At 54.5% G+C, this 16,783-nt stretch overlaps 1 protein-coding gene across 1 annotated transcript; it reads right to left on the bottom strand.

Moving 5' to 3' along the window:
* Window positions 1–251: 251 nt before the first annotated feature.
* On the bottom strand, window positions 252–16,783 carry ARHGEF10L (Rho guanine nucleotide exchange factor (GEF) 10-like). Its single transcript, XM_010577251.1, is given in 28 exon segments — window positions 252–736; window positions 835–957; window positions 2,146–2,320; window positions 3,755–3,900; window positions 5,419–5,573; window positions 5,684–5,913; window positions 6,031–6,117; window positions 6,392–6,513; window positions 7,454–7,623; window positions 7,625–7,767; window positions 7,955–8,070; window positions 8,167–8,351; window positions 8,540–8,554; window positions 8,920–9,065; window positions 9,714–9,887; window positions 10,139–10,231; window positions 10,340–10,456; window positions 10,678–10,857; window positions 10,948–11,025; window positions 11,251–11,357; window positions 12,699–12,807; window positions 13,972–14,088; window positions 14,561–14,724; window positions 15,012–15,095; window positions 15,220–15,305; window positions 16,126–16,153; window positions 16,278–16,463; window positions 16,747–16,783. Coding segments are annotated over 28 exon segments (3,858 nt in total).

Below are 16,783 nucleotides of genomic sequence, written 5' to 3'. Positions count from 1 at the left end.
GAAGAGCTGGCACCTCCAAAGCCCGCAGGGAGGTTGCCGTTCCTGCCGTTAAAAACTCCCTTCTCCCCATGCACAAAGCTGTTTTTTGGGGGGGAAAAAGCCCATTTTTCTTTTTTTTTCCTCCTTAAAAAAAAAAAAAAGAAAAAAAGAAAAAAAGAAAGGGTGATGCACCCAGGGCAGGACCCCCCCCGGCAGCTTTTGGGTGGCTTTTTGAGGTAGGTGCCGGGTGGGTCGGAAGGGGTCCCAGGGTGCTATAGCATTAATGGGACCTGCCAGATGAGCAGGGTGCTGTCGGCATCGCTGCCCCGGCGTGGCGATTCGGCATTGAAGTTACGGTAACCCCGACCTCCCGAAACGATGGCCACCGAGGAGATCTCCTTGCGTGGGGTGTCACGGGCGCAGGGTCGGCTCCGCACCCAGACGTCAGGGTCGTCGGCCATCTCGTAGATGGAGCCGTCCTCCTCGGTGTGTGCCGGCGTGCCGCCGATTGGCGCTTCCCGCACCGACAGCAGCTGCCCGGGGAGGTGGGAGGTGGATCGGAGGCGATATTGTAATAAAATCCCTTTTTTTCTCATTTCCCGAGGTGGGGGGCCATCCAGTTCAGGGGCTTTCTCTTCCTCACCCTCCTCGTCCTCCTCCTGGTCACCCTTCAGTACATCAGGTGCCAGGGTGCTCAACGCCACTGCCAAAAACTCCACGGGGCCACCGTGCCCGTTGAGGGACACGATGCCTTTTCCTGCCAAAAAAAAAAAAAAAAAAAAAGAGGGGTTTTACTAAAAACAAGCCCCAAAATAAGATTGCATCCACGTAGGGAGGGGTTTTTCAGGTGCTCACCAGTGATTTTGGGGATGCCCTCCAAGCGGGGCACGGGCAGCAGCACGATGATGCCCTGGTCGGTGCCCACCCAGAGCGAACCCTGGCAGATAAGGAGGCTGGTGACACGGACGTGTTTTTGACCTGCGAGAGAGGGGAAAAAAAAAAAAAAAAAAAAAAAAAACAGGGAGGGAGGAATTTGCAGCAGCATCTTCCCAGATAACCCATCACCAGTGGATTTTTTTTATGGGGAACACACTCCAGAGCCCCAAAACCAAGCAGCCCCTTTGCACGAAGGTCTCCAGCCCAGGGAGAATGCTACAAATATAAATAAATAAAAAGAGGAGGGGGAAAAAAAAAAAAAAAAAAAAGAGTGAGACTTCTAATGGCAAATGAATATTTTATCGCCGGGACTTAGCGCTGCACGACGTCGGACTCAGCGAAGCAATATATCTGCGGAGATGCAACTCTGGTTTCTCCGGGAGGACTTTATTAATGACCTGTCGAGTTAAAAAGGATGAGAGAGCGCGAGTTCAAAAACGCATTAATACCCAACGCTCACTCGCCCAGGAAGAAAAGGAAGTGATAAATATTTTAACATGCCCTATAAAAAAAAAAAAAAAAAGAAAAAGCTACTTACACGAGTATCGTGCTTATAACTAATTACACAATTATGTCGCTCTGTAGCTGGAACAAGGGGGGAGACAACCTTGCAAGCCCAGAGTAGCTAAGAGATGGATGGGTGGACACGGCTGGGAGATGGTGCTGGACGGTAAGCTGGGGAAAAAAGGGGTTCACAGGGCAATGGCAGTGGGGTGCATGCAGGGATGCATGCATGGGGATGCACATGGGTGCAAGGATGCACACAGTGCAAAGACGGGGTGCATGGATGCATGCAAGGATGCACGGGTGCAAGGGACGGAGTGCAAGGATGCACGGGTGCAAGGGACGGAGTGCAAGGATGCACACACACATGCAAAGATGGGATGCAGGGATGGGGTGAGTGGATGCACACACATGTGCAAGGGTGGGGTGCACAGGTGAGGCGCATGATTGGGAGCACAGGTGCAAAGATGGGGTGCATGAATGCACGCAGGGGTGCAAAGATGGGATGCGTGCATCATGCATGGGTGCAAAGATGCCACCAGCTCCGGCTCTGCAGTCAGTGAGGAGAGACCCAAGCTCAAACCTTTACACCATTAACCAGATAAATTCCTCACCCAGTTTCTCTGCAAACCAGCACAGCCATAAAGCAAAGCAACACGTCTATGGGGTGATGCCCCACCTTGCCCATTAATTGCAATTAAGAGCCAGGGGGAAAAGGGAGCTCACCTGGGAGGACGAAGGTGGTCCTAGTGGCAATGTTGATCTCCTGCAGGTGCTCCAGTGTCTCCGTGTGGAAAAGGCGGATGGAGGAGCCCGAGGAAAAGGCCATCCAGACCCCACTGCCCGCCTTGATCATGTGCGTGACACTGGCCTCCGCGTCCGGGTGGGCCTCGAAGGTTTGCTGCCAAAAGGGGAATTGCAAAAAGGAAATCAAAGGGTTGCTCCCTAAAATTGCTGCTAGCTTGGGCTCTCTCCGGGAGCTGTTTTAGGGCTGCAAAACTACATGGGGAGGGGATCAGAGTGATCTTGAGGTCCCATCCCTCCTCGCCAGCTCTGGCTTTGGCAGAGGACACTGAAACCAGCCCATCTCCAAACCCCTCTTGGGGCTTTTTTTTTTTTTTTTTTTTTTTTGAGTGATAACAGTCTTCCCAATTCTCCAGGTTTTGTTTTTTTCTTCTTTAAAAGAGTCATTTCCCAGACTAGATATATCTGCAAAATCCATCCCAAGATGGGACGAGACCTTCCTGCTTCCCTCCAACCCCCAAAATCAGTGATCAAAGGCTCAGCTCTGCTGCAAGAGCTATTTGGGGATTATGGACTGCTCCGTCTGCTTCCCAAGCTGCCTGCCGGAGCATTTCACTATCAGTCACAGGATGCAAACTGCAGGAAAAACACCTTTCTGCATCAAAAATTGCCCCTGCTGCAGATTTCCCGAAGTAAAACCTCATATTAATATGGAAGGATTAAATCACTGGGAGAAAAACCTGCACGCAGTGACTTTGCCTTCATTTCTCCTATGGCTTTGAAACCTTATATTTTTACTTCAAAATTTGATTTATATTAAAAAAAAAAAAAACAAACCAAAAAAAAACAAAAAGAGGACTTGGTATTGATCCCCTTCCTGGAGAGGACCAGCATAGAGCATCCCCCGCAAAAGCTCACACAAAATGGGGGTGGATAGAGACTTTGAGGTGATCTCTCCCTTGTTCCCCACCCCACATGGGATTTATTCCCTGATGGTTTATTCCCAAGTTGCCGATCCCATCCAGGCAGACTCAAGACCTTCCATCAAATACTATTTATACCATCCCCCAGCACCACCCCCCACTCCTATTTTTTTTCCTCCCCCATCACTTTTCTTCTGCAAAAATTCCCACCCAGCTCCTGTCATAAATAAAATCAGAGACTGAAAACGAATCCAGTCCCCGATGCATTATTCATCTGCGGCACCGCCGTTAGGCTGGATTTACGACAGCTAATACATGCAAACTAAGTTTGGGCACTAAATGTGAAAATTAAAGGTTGAAGAAAGGGGTGGGTTTTTTAAAGAAAAAAGCAACTATTCAGCATTCCCTGTTTTATGCAGCTGCAGGAGATGTCTCAGTGTCCTCGTCCTGTGACCCAATGTCAGAGGGAAGGGACCCAAAAGGGATGAAAAGCAGCAAAAAGCAGCAATAAAAGGTTGGTTTGGGCATTGCACAGGCAGGGATGTGCCCGTGCACATGCATCCTTTGGGGCTCAAACCACTGTGACTCCCCCCTCCAAAAGCCACCGCTATGTCCCCCGTCCCCGTCCCGTGGATGCAGCACGGGGGGGTCCCGGTGACGGTCCCTACCTGGGCGCAGAGGCCGGTGGCATCGAGGACAGTGACTTGGTTGGCACAGCTGGCCCAGAGGGTCTCATCCAGTGTCAGGAGGGCTTGCACGGGACCGGTACCCACGGCCAGACGGGTGGGCTGCTCTGTCGGGTCCCACAGCCCTCCTAGAGCAGAGATGCCAGGATGGGGGCGGGCAGAGAGAAGATGCTCAGCAAAAAGAAAAAAGCATCTTTTGATGCAGCTGAAACCACCCTAAACAGCTGCTGGGGTCGGCTGTGAACCCCTCGTGTCCCCAGTGTCACCTTGGATGCCTCTGAGCATCTTAATGCCACAAACAAAAGGATGGGGGGAGCTCACACCCCCAGCTTCAACCCCGCAAAGCCCCTTTGCCCCCGTGCAAACAGGTTTTTTAGCAGCAAACAACTGGCCACCTGCAACACTGGGGCACGTTCCTTGCTGCAAAAGCCAAAAATTCCCCCTCCCCACCCCCCTTTTTTTTTTTTAATTTATTTGCTCTTGAAGCAACACTCCTGAGCCGATTCATCCAGGGCCAATCTGGAGTGTCTCTGTGAACAGCATCCAATCTGGATTTGGATGAATTCACCACCAGTGGTGGTTGAGCAGCTTCGATGGGTAATTGCTCTCCTTTTCTTATTTCCAACGCAATTTTTTTTAAAATAAAACCATAGAATCCGAGGGATAAAAGAGCCCTTTGGGCTCTCAGACCTCTACTCCCATCAGCAGGAGTTTGCAACGGAGCCGCCTCTCAGTAAATCCTAATTTTCACATAAAAATGAGCTATTTTGGGAAAGCTTTTTCCTTCCAAAAAGATGGGGATAAGATTAAAAACCCCACCCCGCAGCCATGCCAGCGGCTTGCTGCCTTCAACATGCATTTATGCAATCAAGATTAAATTAAAGCCACTTTATTAATTGGCTTGCACGGTTGCTATAAGGTGGGAAAGGGGATGCACAGCACCCCAAAATGCAATGTAAGTGCCTTTACTGGCTCCGGGTTGACTTGGGTGCTACTCGCTGCAGGTTATCTCAGAGCAAATGAGGGGTTTTGTCCAAAAATAGGCCAATGGAACACATTTTCTGAGGCTCTTTCCTACCCTCTAGCGATGAAGCAAAGGTATTTAACAGCCCAGGCGAGGAGTGCCCGAGGCGGAAGGCTCTCAGCAAGCTGCAGCCTTGGCCTGAGCTGGAGCCAGGGGAAAAAAACCAAAATCAAGCTAATAAAGGAGACGGTTTTTGCAGAGATGGGGTTTGGAGGGGGTCAGCTTGGTTTAAAGAACCAAAAAGGGGATTTTTTTTTTTGAAGCCAAAAGCTCTGAGTCCTTGTGCATCCCGGTGTCGGACCCTTCCTGCAGCCCCCGACCATAACCATCCTCTGAGCAAAACCTTTGCTGCGGTCCCAACCCCTCACCAGGACTGTTTTCCATACATTTTCCCCAAATCGAGCCCTTCTTGCATTCATTCTGGCAAAGCAAAATAGCATGTTTTCCCCATCTCTCCCTGGGCTGCAAGGGGAAGAATGAAATGGGGGGGGGAGAAAAATGGAGATTTACCACCATTTTAGCAGCCAGCACATCTCGCTGGTGTGAAGAACCTCTTGCTCCCTGTTTTTTAGGGTGTCCTACCAAAAACCCCATCCGAAAGAATGCACGGGGGTACCCTCACCGTTCCTCCTCGGGTAGGCGGCCACGGTCCCATCCTGCAACCCTGCAAACAGGTACTCGGGGCTGTGCCTCAAGCAGAGGACAGGTTGCATGCCTGGGCTTTTGCAGGTCAACAAGCACTGCGTCCCCGTGTCCACGCTGCCGTAGACTGCGATGCTGGGGAGGGAACAGGGAAGAGATGGGGAGATGCAAGAGATCATACTGGTCCTCATGGTTTGGTGCCGGTGATTGCACCCAAAGGATGGCTGCGGAAGATGCGGGCTCACCTGCCATCCCGTAACCCCAAGCACACGGTGGGATGCGGGGATGCTGGGGGCTGTTCGGTGGTCGCTCGGGGTTCCTGGGTGCCCGCCGGTTCCCCCTCACCCGCCTCGGGGATATACTCCATGCACAGCACCGGCGAAGCCACCGGGAAGGACTTGACCGTCCGCGGCACAGCGCGGTTGAGGGAGAAGATCTCCACCTGCCCCCCTGCGCCTTCCTGGCCCCCCCCAACCTGCGGGGACCAGAAAATGGGTGTTAGCACCAGCCGCGAGCACTGGAGAGGCGGTTTGCAGCCAGAGCGACGCAAACCTGGCAGGTTTTGCCCCGTTTTTGGGGCCGTTTTGCTCACCCAGAGGTAGCCCTGCGGCAGCGAGGTGCTGACGGCGGAGAAGCCCAGCAGCGAGGACTGCACGGGGTTGTGCACCGCGGCGCCGAGCTGGGGGAGAAACAGGGGTATGGGAGGGGTCCATAACACCCCCAAATTACCCCAATGCACGCAGGGTATCGGTGTATGCCCCAAAAATCAGGATCCAGCCCCAGCCCAGCTTGTATTTTCAATTTTCCAGGGTGGATCGCACTGATTTCTGCCTTTGCAACCACCTTGCCAGCCCATCCACCGTGGGATTTCTGCCTTTATTCCCCAAAATGATGGATGTAAAGGAGAAGGAGGTATTGGGGGCGTTGGAGAAGAGGTTGGCCATTGCCCTTACCTGCAGATCAAGGGCTTTGGAGGAGAAGGCAGGCATGTGGCAGGAGAGGATGGGGCACCAGAAAGGAGCTTTGCTCTTCTTGTCTTCGTCGGGACAGAGCCAGCCCGGCTGGTTCTCCTCCCCTGCGGTAAGTAGAGGAGATCAAGGATGGCCAAGACACCCCCCAGCATCCTCCCCCTCCCCAATGGGACCCCAAAATTAGTAATTTGAGGTGCAGGGCTCTCATCTCCAACCCCAAACCACCATCATCTGTGGACCTGGGGTACATCTCACCCCTTTCCTCCAAACTATTGCACCCCACCACAGTCTGCAGCCAAGCAACTGCCTCAAGCAGTGGCAAAAGAAGCCTCAAAAAGAGAGATTATATATATATATATAAAAAGGGGGAAAAAATACACCCTATTGTGTTTCTTCACATTAGGCTTTAATGTGTTTTCATTTGTAACTCATGAACTCATGGATACAGGATTATCCCCTAGGCATCCCAGATGAAAAAAAAAAAAAAAACAACCAAAAAAACCCAACAAACCCACACACAAAAAACCCAAACACATAAACTGTTAAAAACAAGAGAATCAAAAATCATTCCAGCCCAGGGGGATCTGAACACTCAAACAGGATTTCAAATGATTTTTTTTTTCTTCCATTAAACAACAACTATTTTTTTTGCTGTAGTGGCTGGTGGAGTTGAATAGGGATAGAGATAGGGAAGCGGCAGGAGGAACAGCTCCTCCCTTACTTATTCATCCCATTTTGCAGAAAAAGGGTCAGCCCCAACACCATCAGCATGAGAGCCAACAGAATCCCATCACCACACGACGCCATCCTGGAGATGCCACCCAAGAGCAGCAAGATGCAAAGCATTTGGAGCCAGAATTACCAATTCCCATCATTTGCAGTGTGCAAACCCCCAAAATGTTCTCCATCACCTTGCTCCAAATTTTTTCCCCCTGCCCCATTTCACGTCGGGATGCTCGGGGTGAAGCAAACCCCGCTTCTGCTCCCAAATTTGGCTTTTTGAAGCAAGGGTGATGGCAAGCAACATGCCGTGGGGCTACTCACGCAGTCCTATCTTGGCCAAGTGCAGGCGGTTCACCCAGGAGATCTTGCTCAGGGGGTTTGGAGTGATGAAGACCACCATGACGCTGATGGGGCGGCCAGACCTGTGTAGAGAAAGCATCACCAGGTCCATCTTCAGTCTCCTCCTCCCCAGGGTGGGAAGAGTCCACCCATGATCCACAGACTCACTTGTCTGGCTTCCCAGGCAGCAGGAGACGGAGGCGGCACTTGTTGGCAGAGTGGATCTCCTCTTCCTTCACCTTCATCATCCTCTGCAGGGCCAAGCACCAGTCCTGGGCCACTGTCATGTTCAGGTTCTGGAGGAAAAGTCATAAATCATGGAAGCGCCTCCAAAACAAGCCTGAATCATCCCCGAATTTCATCTGTGGGGGTCTGGAGGACAAGGTGTCCAGCATTCCCTGAGGAACTGCATGGTTCTTGCAAAGCGCCGAAGCTTGGTTCTACCCAAATCATGAGTTTGACCATGTTTTGGCACATAGATACCTGGTAGGTGCCATGCAACGTGCTGATGAGAAGGGTGATCTGCTCCACCACCGCCAGGTCCTTCTGCAGGTCCTGCAGCTCCTGGAAGAGCCGTGGTGGCCCCAGGTAGACTTTATCTTGGGTGGAGAAATGGAGAAATGAGATCCATGGAGGATGCTCCACCCCACCCCACCGAAACCAGCCCAACACCGGATCAAGGGATGGGTGCTCACTGTGCGAAGCCTGCCCAGCCGGCGCGTGCTTCTTGGCACCAGCGTTGTGGATGACGACGTTGTCTTTGTCATAGGCACCGCTCTCCTGCCCCACCTCCACCACCTGCACCTGCGGGAGGGCCGTGCTCCACTTCACCACATATTTGGGACCGAGGGGCACCAGGCTGCTAATTTCCAGCTGGCCTCTGCCAAGGAAGGATGCAAACAACAAATAAACAAACAAACCAGCAGGCACCGTGGCTCACCCTGCAAGCCCTTGCAAAATGCATTTTGCAAGCCAAGCCCCATTTGCAACCCCACACCATGCACTGGTGCATGCCTGCACCCCCAAATGTGGGGCACACAACCACAGCAGACCACGCTCGGCACCTACCCTGGGTTCACTGGCCTGGAAGAGGGGAAAAATGATTAATAAAGAGGTATGATGGGGAATTCAAGGAAGGTTTTCCTCTTTGCAGCATCAACCTCTACCAAGCCCTGAGGTCCCAGTGGGCTCCCGGACCCTACACCAGCTCCAGGACCCCACAGCACCAGGGGATGGAGGCTTTGCATGGAGGTATGCCAAAAGTGGGGGGCAAAGCAACCCCAGACCAGGTGGGTTCCCCCTCTGAAAGAACGTGAGGTGGTTTTAAAAGTCATTGGGGTAGATCTAGCAAAACCCACTAAGCCCAAAAATTGAGGTGGGGAAGGGGGAAGGTTGCTATGTTGGTGCTTTACAAAGTGATTTTGGGGACTGGGGCCATCAGCACATACTTGAAGTTGATGTTGGCGCACACCAGCATGTCGTTGAGCAGGAAAACCTTCCGCTCCTTCGACTTGATGAGCTGCCCCCGGTCGCCGTACACTGTCTCCGTCAATGTCTCACAGAGCAGGAGCTGCCGCTGCCCTGAGCTCAGCAGCTGCAAAGGGGATGGAGCAGGTGGGGGGGGCTCAGCCTGGGGGCTCTTGCAAGCCTCCTGCCCCCAAATTTAGGTTGCTTTTCCCTTATTGCAAGGATTTTCCTCCAACCGGGAGCATGCACGGCCCCGAGTTCTGCAGAGACGGCTGTGCAACATGCTCCAAGGCTGCACGATGCAAAAACCCTTTGCACCCTACATGTCCAACCACCAAGAAAGCAGAGCCTTGAAAAACGAACATGGGCCTTTTTGCAGCCCCTTTTGGGTCTCTCTTCATCCCCTGGCCCTAAATCCTGATCCCAGGGCTGAGCTGGCATGTGCTTCGCTGCAGTTTTTGCCACCACGGCCATCCCCAGCCCAGGATGTGTCGCAAGAGCTTCATTTAGGGTTTGAGGGGTTTTTTTTTCCCCACCAACGGTTGCAAAATCAGGCAGATGAGACAAAGCAGCTTGTCCTTGCTTTTCACTGGAGGGGAATTTCCCTGTGCCAGCCTCAAAATTTTGCTTTTGCTCTACGTCCTTTCAGAGAAAACAGGGATCGTGGCTTCCCGAAACCCCCGATGCTGAGAGGAAGGTGGAAGCTGCAAAGCTCAACCACCAGCTCCAAAACCCACCCATCATGAGGATGAGGAGGTGAGGTTGAAGGACCCACCTTGTTGAGGCTGCTGCGGTCGCTGATGCTCTTGCTGAGCTGCTGGATTTCGGCGACTTGGTCGGCCAAGCGCTTCTGCTCGTTGAGTTTCTCTGCCAACGTCTCCAGCTCGGTGAGGGCCAGCTGGAGGGACAGGCGGTCCGCATGGCCCTTTGGGGTGTTTTTCAGCATGTCCTGGAGCAGGGAAAGGATGGGGGATAAAAGCCACCCCGGAAAAATCAGCCCCATTGGGGGATGCTACGACTGGAAGCGCTTTTGGCCCATCCAAAATCAAAGCTTGGAAGATGATCCTTGGGATGGTCCCCAAAACTGCAACCAAGCTGCCAACCCAAAAATGTGTCCCTTGCAAAACCCTTTCCCAAAGCACCCAGGCTGCAAAAAATAGGGTGCAAAGCAAGGTGGGTGCAGGCATCCCTTGCCCTTACCTGCAGGAGCAGGATGAACTGGGGGAACCTCTGGATGGGTTTCACCATCAGCCCGTAGAGCGTGACCCGGTCAGCACTGGCCATCTGCCTCTTCTGCGGGGAGGAAAAAAAAAAAAGGGGGGGGGGCAAAAAAAAAAAGAGGCGTTTTCACCCATAATGGTGACCAGCAGCACCCTGCACCCACGTTTGGGTCCTACTGACCTTGAGGAAGTCAAGGAAGGCGGGTTTGGTGAGACAAGCCTTCTTGATAAGGGACATGGCAGTGGTGAAGTTGTTGACGTAGTCGCTGTAGACGTCCAGTACCATGGACTTAGAGAACTGGGGAGAGGGCAGAAGGAGAGCTGCAATGCTGTGGGGCTCCCCCAAAAAGGGGGGTCGGCAAAGCATGGGGGTGCTGGTGTATTTTTGGGGTGATGCTGAGGACGCTGGTTGTACCCCAGGTTGGGGCTGCATCACTTAAATCCTCCAACCCCTCCCCGCTACCATTGAGAGGGGTCCAGAGGGAGGTTTGGCAGCAGTCCCCTGACTTTTCCTCCTACCGAGGCCACAAAAAGGTCCCCGATCTTCTCCGCCGAGTCCCACTCGGCCACGCGGGAGGCGAGGGCGATCTGGAACATGGAGTGGCACTGCAGGATCTCCTTCAGACGAAAAAACACCACCTGGCACTTCCTAGCGCTCAGCACCTTTGGCTCCATCTCCATCAGCGGGTTCCTGTAATCCTGCGGGAGATGCCAGTGCATCAGAATCCCAGCATCCTTGCGTTCCCCACTGCCCCGAGCCCCCCCTCCCAAAAACGGGGGGTCTCCCACCTGCAGGATGCGTTTCAGGGAGTCCACGTAGCTCCGCTCACTCTGCACGATGGAGCCTAGGATGTGCCGCCGTACCACCTGCAAACGATGCTGGGGCTCAGCCGTGGTCCCCCCAAAACCCCAAATAACGGGATGTGGGGGGGGGGCAGGCAACAGCGTGCTGCAGAAGTGCTGACGCGACAGCATCGCTTTCTGCTGACTCGCCTTTTCCTCGGTTGCTCAATCACGGGACCAAGGGGAAGCCGTGCCCCCCACCAACCACCCCCACGCCCCCCCCGAATCCCCAACCCACCCCACACCAACCTGCTGTGGGCTCAGCCCCTCGGGCATGGGGCCCAGCTCTGGTGGCGGATGCTTCATGTCGGAGACGGTGACCTCCAGGAAACCCGTGTCCTCCTCCTCCGAGTCTCCTGCAAGGAAAAAAAACCCACAACCAAATGCCAAAAAAACCCCAATTTTAGACTTTTGGGGGTCTAAAGAAGAGCCCGGACTCCCATCAGCTACTTGGCTGCGGATGTGTTTGGGTTTGGAGCTGTGAGCAGAGATGGACCCCAGCGTCCTCCCAGCATCGCGTGTCCCTCCCCGAGCCCCGGCCACTGTCACCGGACACCAGCATGAGTCAGGCTGCGAGCAGGGACCGAGCCAGCTCCCTGCAGGGAGGGGACAAAAAGTGTCCCTGTCCCCAAAAAGCCACCCTGGTTGGGGGAAAAGCCCCCCGTCCCTGCTCCAAGGGTGGGTGCGAGCAGGGAAAACGGGGACAAAAGAAGCCAAAAGCAGCGTGCCAAAGAAAATGGGGACGGTGAGAGGCGAACGCCCGCTGGCCGGAGACGGGGATCTCTTACCCGAGGCTGAAGCAGCTGAGGAGGAGGAAGGCGAGCGAGCCAAGGCGGCATCGCGATGCGGGGACGGCCGCTTCTTCCACATGGCCGCAACGCCCCGCTACGGCCACCCCGGCCCCATCCCTATCGCCTATAAATAGCCGGTAACGGGGAGGACCGGCTGGGCTGGAGGGGAGGGCGCTGGCGGCTGGGTGACCTTTTTCCTTCCCTAATTTTGGCCGGGAAGCTCACCACCCTTGGCTGCCAGCTTCGTGAGCTCCTTCTCCCCATCTCCATGCCCTAAGGACGGGATGCTCTGCAGCACCCTTAGGACGGGATGCCCTCCAGCACCCCAGGGTTCCCCAAAAGCACTTAAGCCCCCACCCCGGCAAGGCTAAGCCGCACTGAGGACATGCAGCGAGGCTGGGACACACACGCCGGATCCTCCGGGCAGCCCTGGCCGAGCGGCGAGGCTGTCCACCAGGATCCTACCTCCCCCGTGATGCTCCAGGGAGACCCTTGAGCTCCAGCGGGCAGGCGGCTGCTTTTCCGCCTCCGCTGTCCTCCTCCTCCGCTCCCCATCCCCTACGTGACAGTGGAAGGGTTAGGAAAATGCCCCCCAAATTGGTATTTCAGGGCAAATCCTGCTCTGTGTCCAAGGGGGGCAGCCATGGGTGCTGGTGTGGTGGGGTCATTGTCCTGCTCCCAAAAGGACATGGGTGCTTGGAGCAAGGACTGAGCCAAACCAACTGAGCTTGCATGGGGATGCAAAGAGTGAAAAAAATTCAAACAAGAGCTTAAGATGCAGAAAATAAATCAGCAGAAAGAAAAGCTGAAAGCCATAAGGATTCATAATGATTTTTTTTTTTTAAATACTCTCAAAAAGGCTTTTTTTTGGCTCCCAAAAGCAAGGACTGGGGGTTGCCTGCTTACCTGGTGCTTCTTTCCGGTGCAGGAAGGTCACCTTTCTCATCACCGCGATCTTGGTCTTCTCCAAACCGTCCTTGGTGCCACTTTTGGCCGCTTTCATCAGTTGGGTCATCTGGGCAGGGGGACGAGAGGGACCGGGAAGTTCAAGGCAGCACCGGAACCCCATTTTGGGTCCAGATATAGAAGTGCCATCCCCTTGGGGACATCCCCTGTGAGCATCATCCCTCATTTTGGGTCTGGATGCAGTGGTGCCACCTCCTTAGGGACATCCCCTCTGAGCATCATCCCCCATTTTGGGTCCAGATAGAGCAGTGCCACCTCCTTGGGGAGGTCCCCTCCAAGCATTGTCCCCCATTTCGCATCTGGATGCAGCGGTGCCACCCCTCTGAGCACGATTCCTCAGTTTGGGTCCAGATACAGCACTGCCACCTCCTTGGGGACATCCCCTCCAAGCATCATCCCCCGTTTTGGGTCCAGATATGGCAGTGTCACCTCCTTGGGGACATCCCCTCTGAGCATCATCCCCCATTTTGCATCCGGATGCAGCGGTACCATCCCCTTGGGGACATCCCGTCCGAGCATCATCCCCCATTTTCCCGCAAAGCCCGACGGGGAGGAAGAGGAGGCCCGTGGCTGAGGAAGAAGGATGCTCCAGCATCTCTCCTCCCTCGGCAGGGACACGGCTGCCGGCAAGCAGGCGCGGGCAAAGCGGGAGCATGCAGCAAAAGCAAAGAGGAGGGAGGGAAGGGAGGCACGAGCACATCCATCCCCTCCTCGCGGCCGGGGTTTTGTGTGCGAGAGAGCAAAGGAGTGGGGGGACACCTCAAATCACAGCAGTTTTAGCCCAAGCTGACATCGGCGTTGCCTTCCCAGCCCAAACTGGCCATAAACTGCCAACCTGGATGGTTTGGGACTGGGAAAGGCTTTGCACTAAGTTTCTACACCTCCCAAGAATCTCCTTCCCCACCTGATTTCCACCCCGTATCAGGGGAAAAACCTTCTCAATCCATCTATCCCACGGGCAACCTCGCTTCGTCCAAACGCCCCTTAAAAAAAAACAAACACCCAAAAAGCAAATGGTTTGGGCAGCTGGAGGGTGGGGAGCTGCAAGACAGATGGACATGAGAGGCAGCTTTGCAGTACTTAACTCAATTTTTTTTCCTCTTTTGGGGGATAAAATGGGATGAATTCAGCCTGGATAAATTCCGGGAGGGTTCCACCCCCCCGCCCCAACCTGGGGAAATTTGGGGGACAAGGGACGGAGGAGTGACAGTACCTTCCAATCGTACTTCTGCTTCAGCTCCTGCATGTCTCTCCCCCCAACTCTTAAAGCCAGGATGTCCCTCTTAGTCCTGGCGTATCTCTCCTTTAGTCTATTCAGGTCTGGAGAAAGCTGAGCCCAAAGCAAACCAGGCGGGAGGAGAAGGCAGAGGAGGCGAGAGAAGGCAGAGAAGAGATCCAGGTAAGCAGCCAAAAAAAAAAAAAAACCCAACCACAAAAGAGGAGGAGAAATCATCCCAAAGCAGCACGGTACAGGCAGCATCTTCCCAAAAATCTGGCATTGCTCGAGCAGGGAGGGGAGCAAGCACAGGGAAAGGCAGCAGCCACGCTCCAGCAATGCCGAAATGCAAAAGGAAAGGGGAAAAATTAAAAAAAAAAGGGGGAAGGAAGAAAAAAGAAAGAAATGAAACCCCTGAAGTTTCGGGCTGGCTTTGCACTGGGTGACCCCGGGAACCACAGCATCCTCTGCTTCACCATCTGCAGAAGCAGCTGGGCTCAATGCTCTGGTGCCATTATACAAGCAAACCCAGAGGGGAAAAAAAAAAAAGGAAAATAATAATTAAAAAAATAAATTCAAGAGTTACCTTGGGCTGGAAGGATGCCCGCTGCTTGGCCGGCTCGGCCTCTGGCTTCGTTTCCTCGCCTGAATCCTCACTGTAGCTCTCGAACTCGCTGGAGCTCCAGCCCAAATCTTCGCCCGCCCGTGGCCCCTCGCCGCGCTGCACCTCCTCGTAGATCAGGCTCCGCTCTGTCCCCGGGCCTGGAAAGCAAAAACCAGCTCCTTTTCCTTCCAGGAATGTAATTTCCCCTCCCCAGGGACCCCCAGGAGATGCCCCAAATCCACAGGGTCTAACAACCCCTCTGGGAACACCTCTGCCTTCATCCCTCCCGATTCCCAGTGGTTTTCCTAGGGTTATCCCCCTCTGCACCCTCTTCTGGGATGCGCTTCTCCCTCTTGGAGGGTGCCTCGGTTTGCCTGGCTGGAAAATGGGCTTGTGGTCCCTGGGGAAGCAGAGGGGGAAGGTCTGTCCCTACCGTCCTGCTCGGCATCAAGCGTTTCACAGGGGACATCATCGTAGATCACATCATCCTCCACCACCGGGAACTCAAAACGCTCACCTTTGGGGGGACAAAACCCCCCAACAGGGACTCAAGTCAGCACCCGAGGATCAAGTCAGGATGGAAAAATCCTTCCCAAGCCTCAGCAGTGTTTGTTTTATTTTTGCCCGGCTTTTTAACCCACCTTGGCAACTGCTTTTCCTCTTCCAGGTCTGGGCACCGATGTGGGGGTCTCCACCAGCCTCCCCATTGCTCACCCCCACTGGCAGCCTGCAGGGAAGGGGGTCAGGGAGCACCCCAGAGTGCAACCCACTCCCTGAGATTGGGTGCAAATCCCCTGGGATTGGGTCCACCCAAGTCCCTCATCCCCCTCATCACCCTTGTTCCTATTACAAGGGTTCACAAGCACAGAATAAAGCTTGTATTCGTGTGTGTGTGTCCCTCATGCATGTCTGCTTCTTCAGGGATTTGGGGGGTCCCAGGTTTTAGGGTCATGATGGTTTTTGTTTTTTAAGTGGGTCCAGGCAACCCGCATGGGGTTGATGCAAAAAAAACCAAAATGGCTTTTTTAGCCTCGGTCCTCATGGTGCTGCAGGGCGGGAGGATGCATCAGCATCAGGGAGCATGGAGAGAGGGTCCCCATCCCTGGTTGGGGTCCTGCCTCTCTCGCTGCACCCTGTGCATGCTCCGGTGGGGGAGACAAGCTCTCCTTGCAGCCAAATTTGCATCTTTTCCCCCTAAATCTGCAGCTGGGGTGAACACCAGCCCCCTTTGAACACCCATCCCAGGGGGTTTTCTCCCTCAACTCCTCAGTTGAGGGCTGGAGGAAGCCCCCACCGCCCAGTTAACCATAGACCCCCAATGGTACCCAAAGCCCCCACAGATCCCCAGGGCTGCAGGGTGCACCCCAAAACCCTGGGGCTCTCCTGCTTGCAGCCCCTTTCGCAAGCAATGGGGAGAAGTTGGGGAAACTGAGGCACGGCACCAGGCTGTGACATGTCAAACAGGGAGGACAAACCCCAAAGTTGTGCTTTCTCCTAAAAAGGCACTCACCCCTCACCCCCCAAAATCCCCCCAAAACCCCACGTACCCTTCCTGGGTCTCCGGCACCAGCCCGTCTGCAGAGAGGAAAAGCAAAGAGAAATGGCGTTGGCACCCAGGCTTGCAGCGGTGCCACCCTCGGCACCCAAAGGGGACACGGTGGGGACATCGGAGACACTGAGAACCCCCCGTGCTCCTCACCAACGCCAGAGCTGGCAGCACGCCGTCTGCGAGGGGGTGCCCGGAGGACAGCTTCGCCGCTCGGCTCGGCCGCTGAGTCCTCTTCCTCCTCCTCCTCTTCCTCGCTGTCGTCAAAGTCAAAGGCTTCGCCGAGGTCCTCCTCCCCGTGGGGCAGGGGGCTGGGGGTCTCCAGGGCGAGATGGTCACCTGCGAGCAGAAACCCCGTCACTTGGTGTCCTCTCATGGTGCTGCTGTACCTCAGCAGGGATGGAGGGATGCAGGGACCAGGGGACAGAGGGGACAGTAGAGAGCATCACCCCTCAAAAACTGCAAGAACCAACAGCCCTTCGCTTTTTCACAACCCCAGAAGGCTCCGATGGGGATATGTAGGATGCCCCTGGGTGACGGGCCCCCCACTTTCTGCCCAAAGCTGGGTGTCCCCGTCATCCTCCCCCCAAAAAAAAACCCAGCTCCAGTGGGCTGACAGTACCTACTGCAGGGTGGGGGGGCAGCTCAGACGAAGCCAT

The sequence above is a fragment of the Haliaeetus leucocephalus genome, unplaced genomic scaffold, assembly GCF_000737465.1.
Source record: "Haliaeetus leucocephalus isolate CR32 unplaced genomic scaffold, Haliaeetus_leucocephalus-4.0 Scaffold556, whole genome shotgun sequence".
NCBI classification, from domain to species: Eukaryota; Metazoa; Chordata; class Aves; order Accipitriformes; family Accipitridae; genus Haliaeetus; species Haliaeetus leucocephalus.
This window is presented reverse-complemented; position numbering and strand designations above follow the sequence as displayed.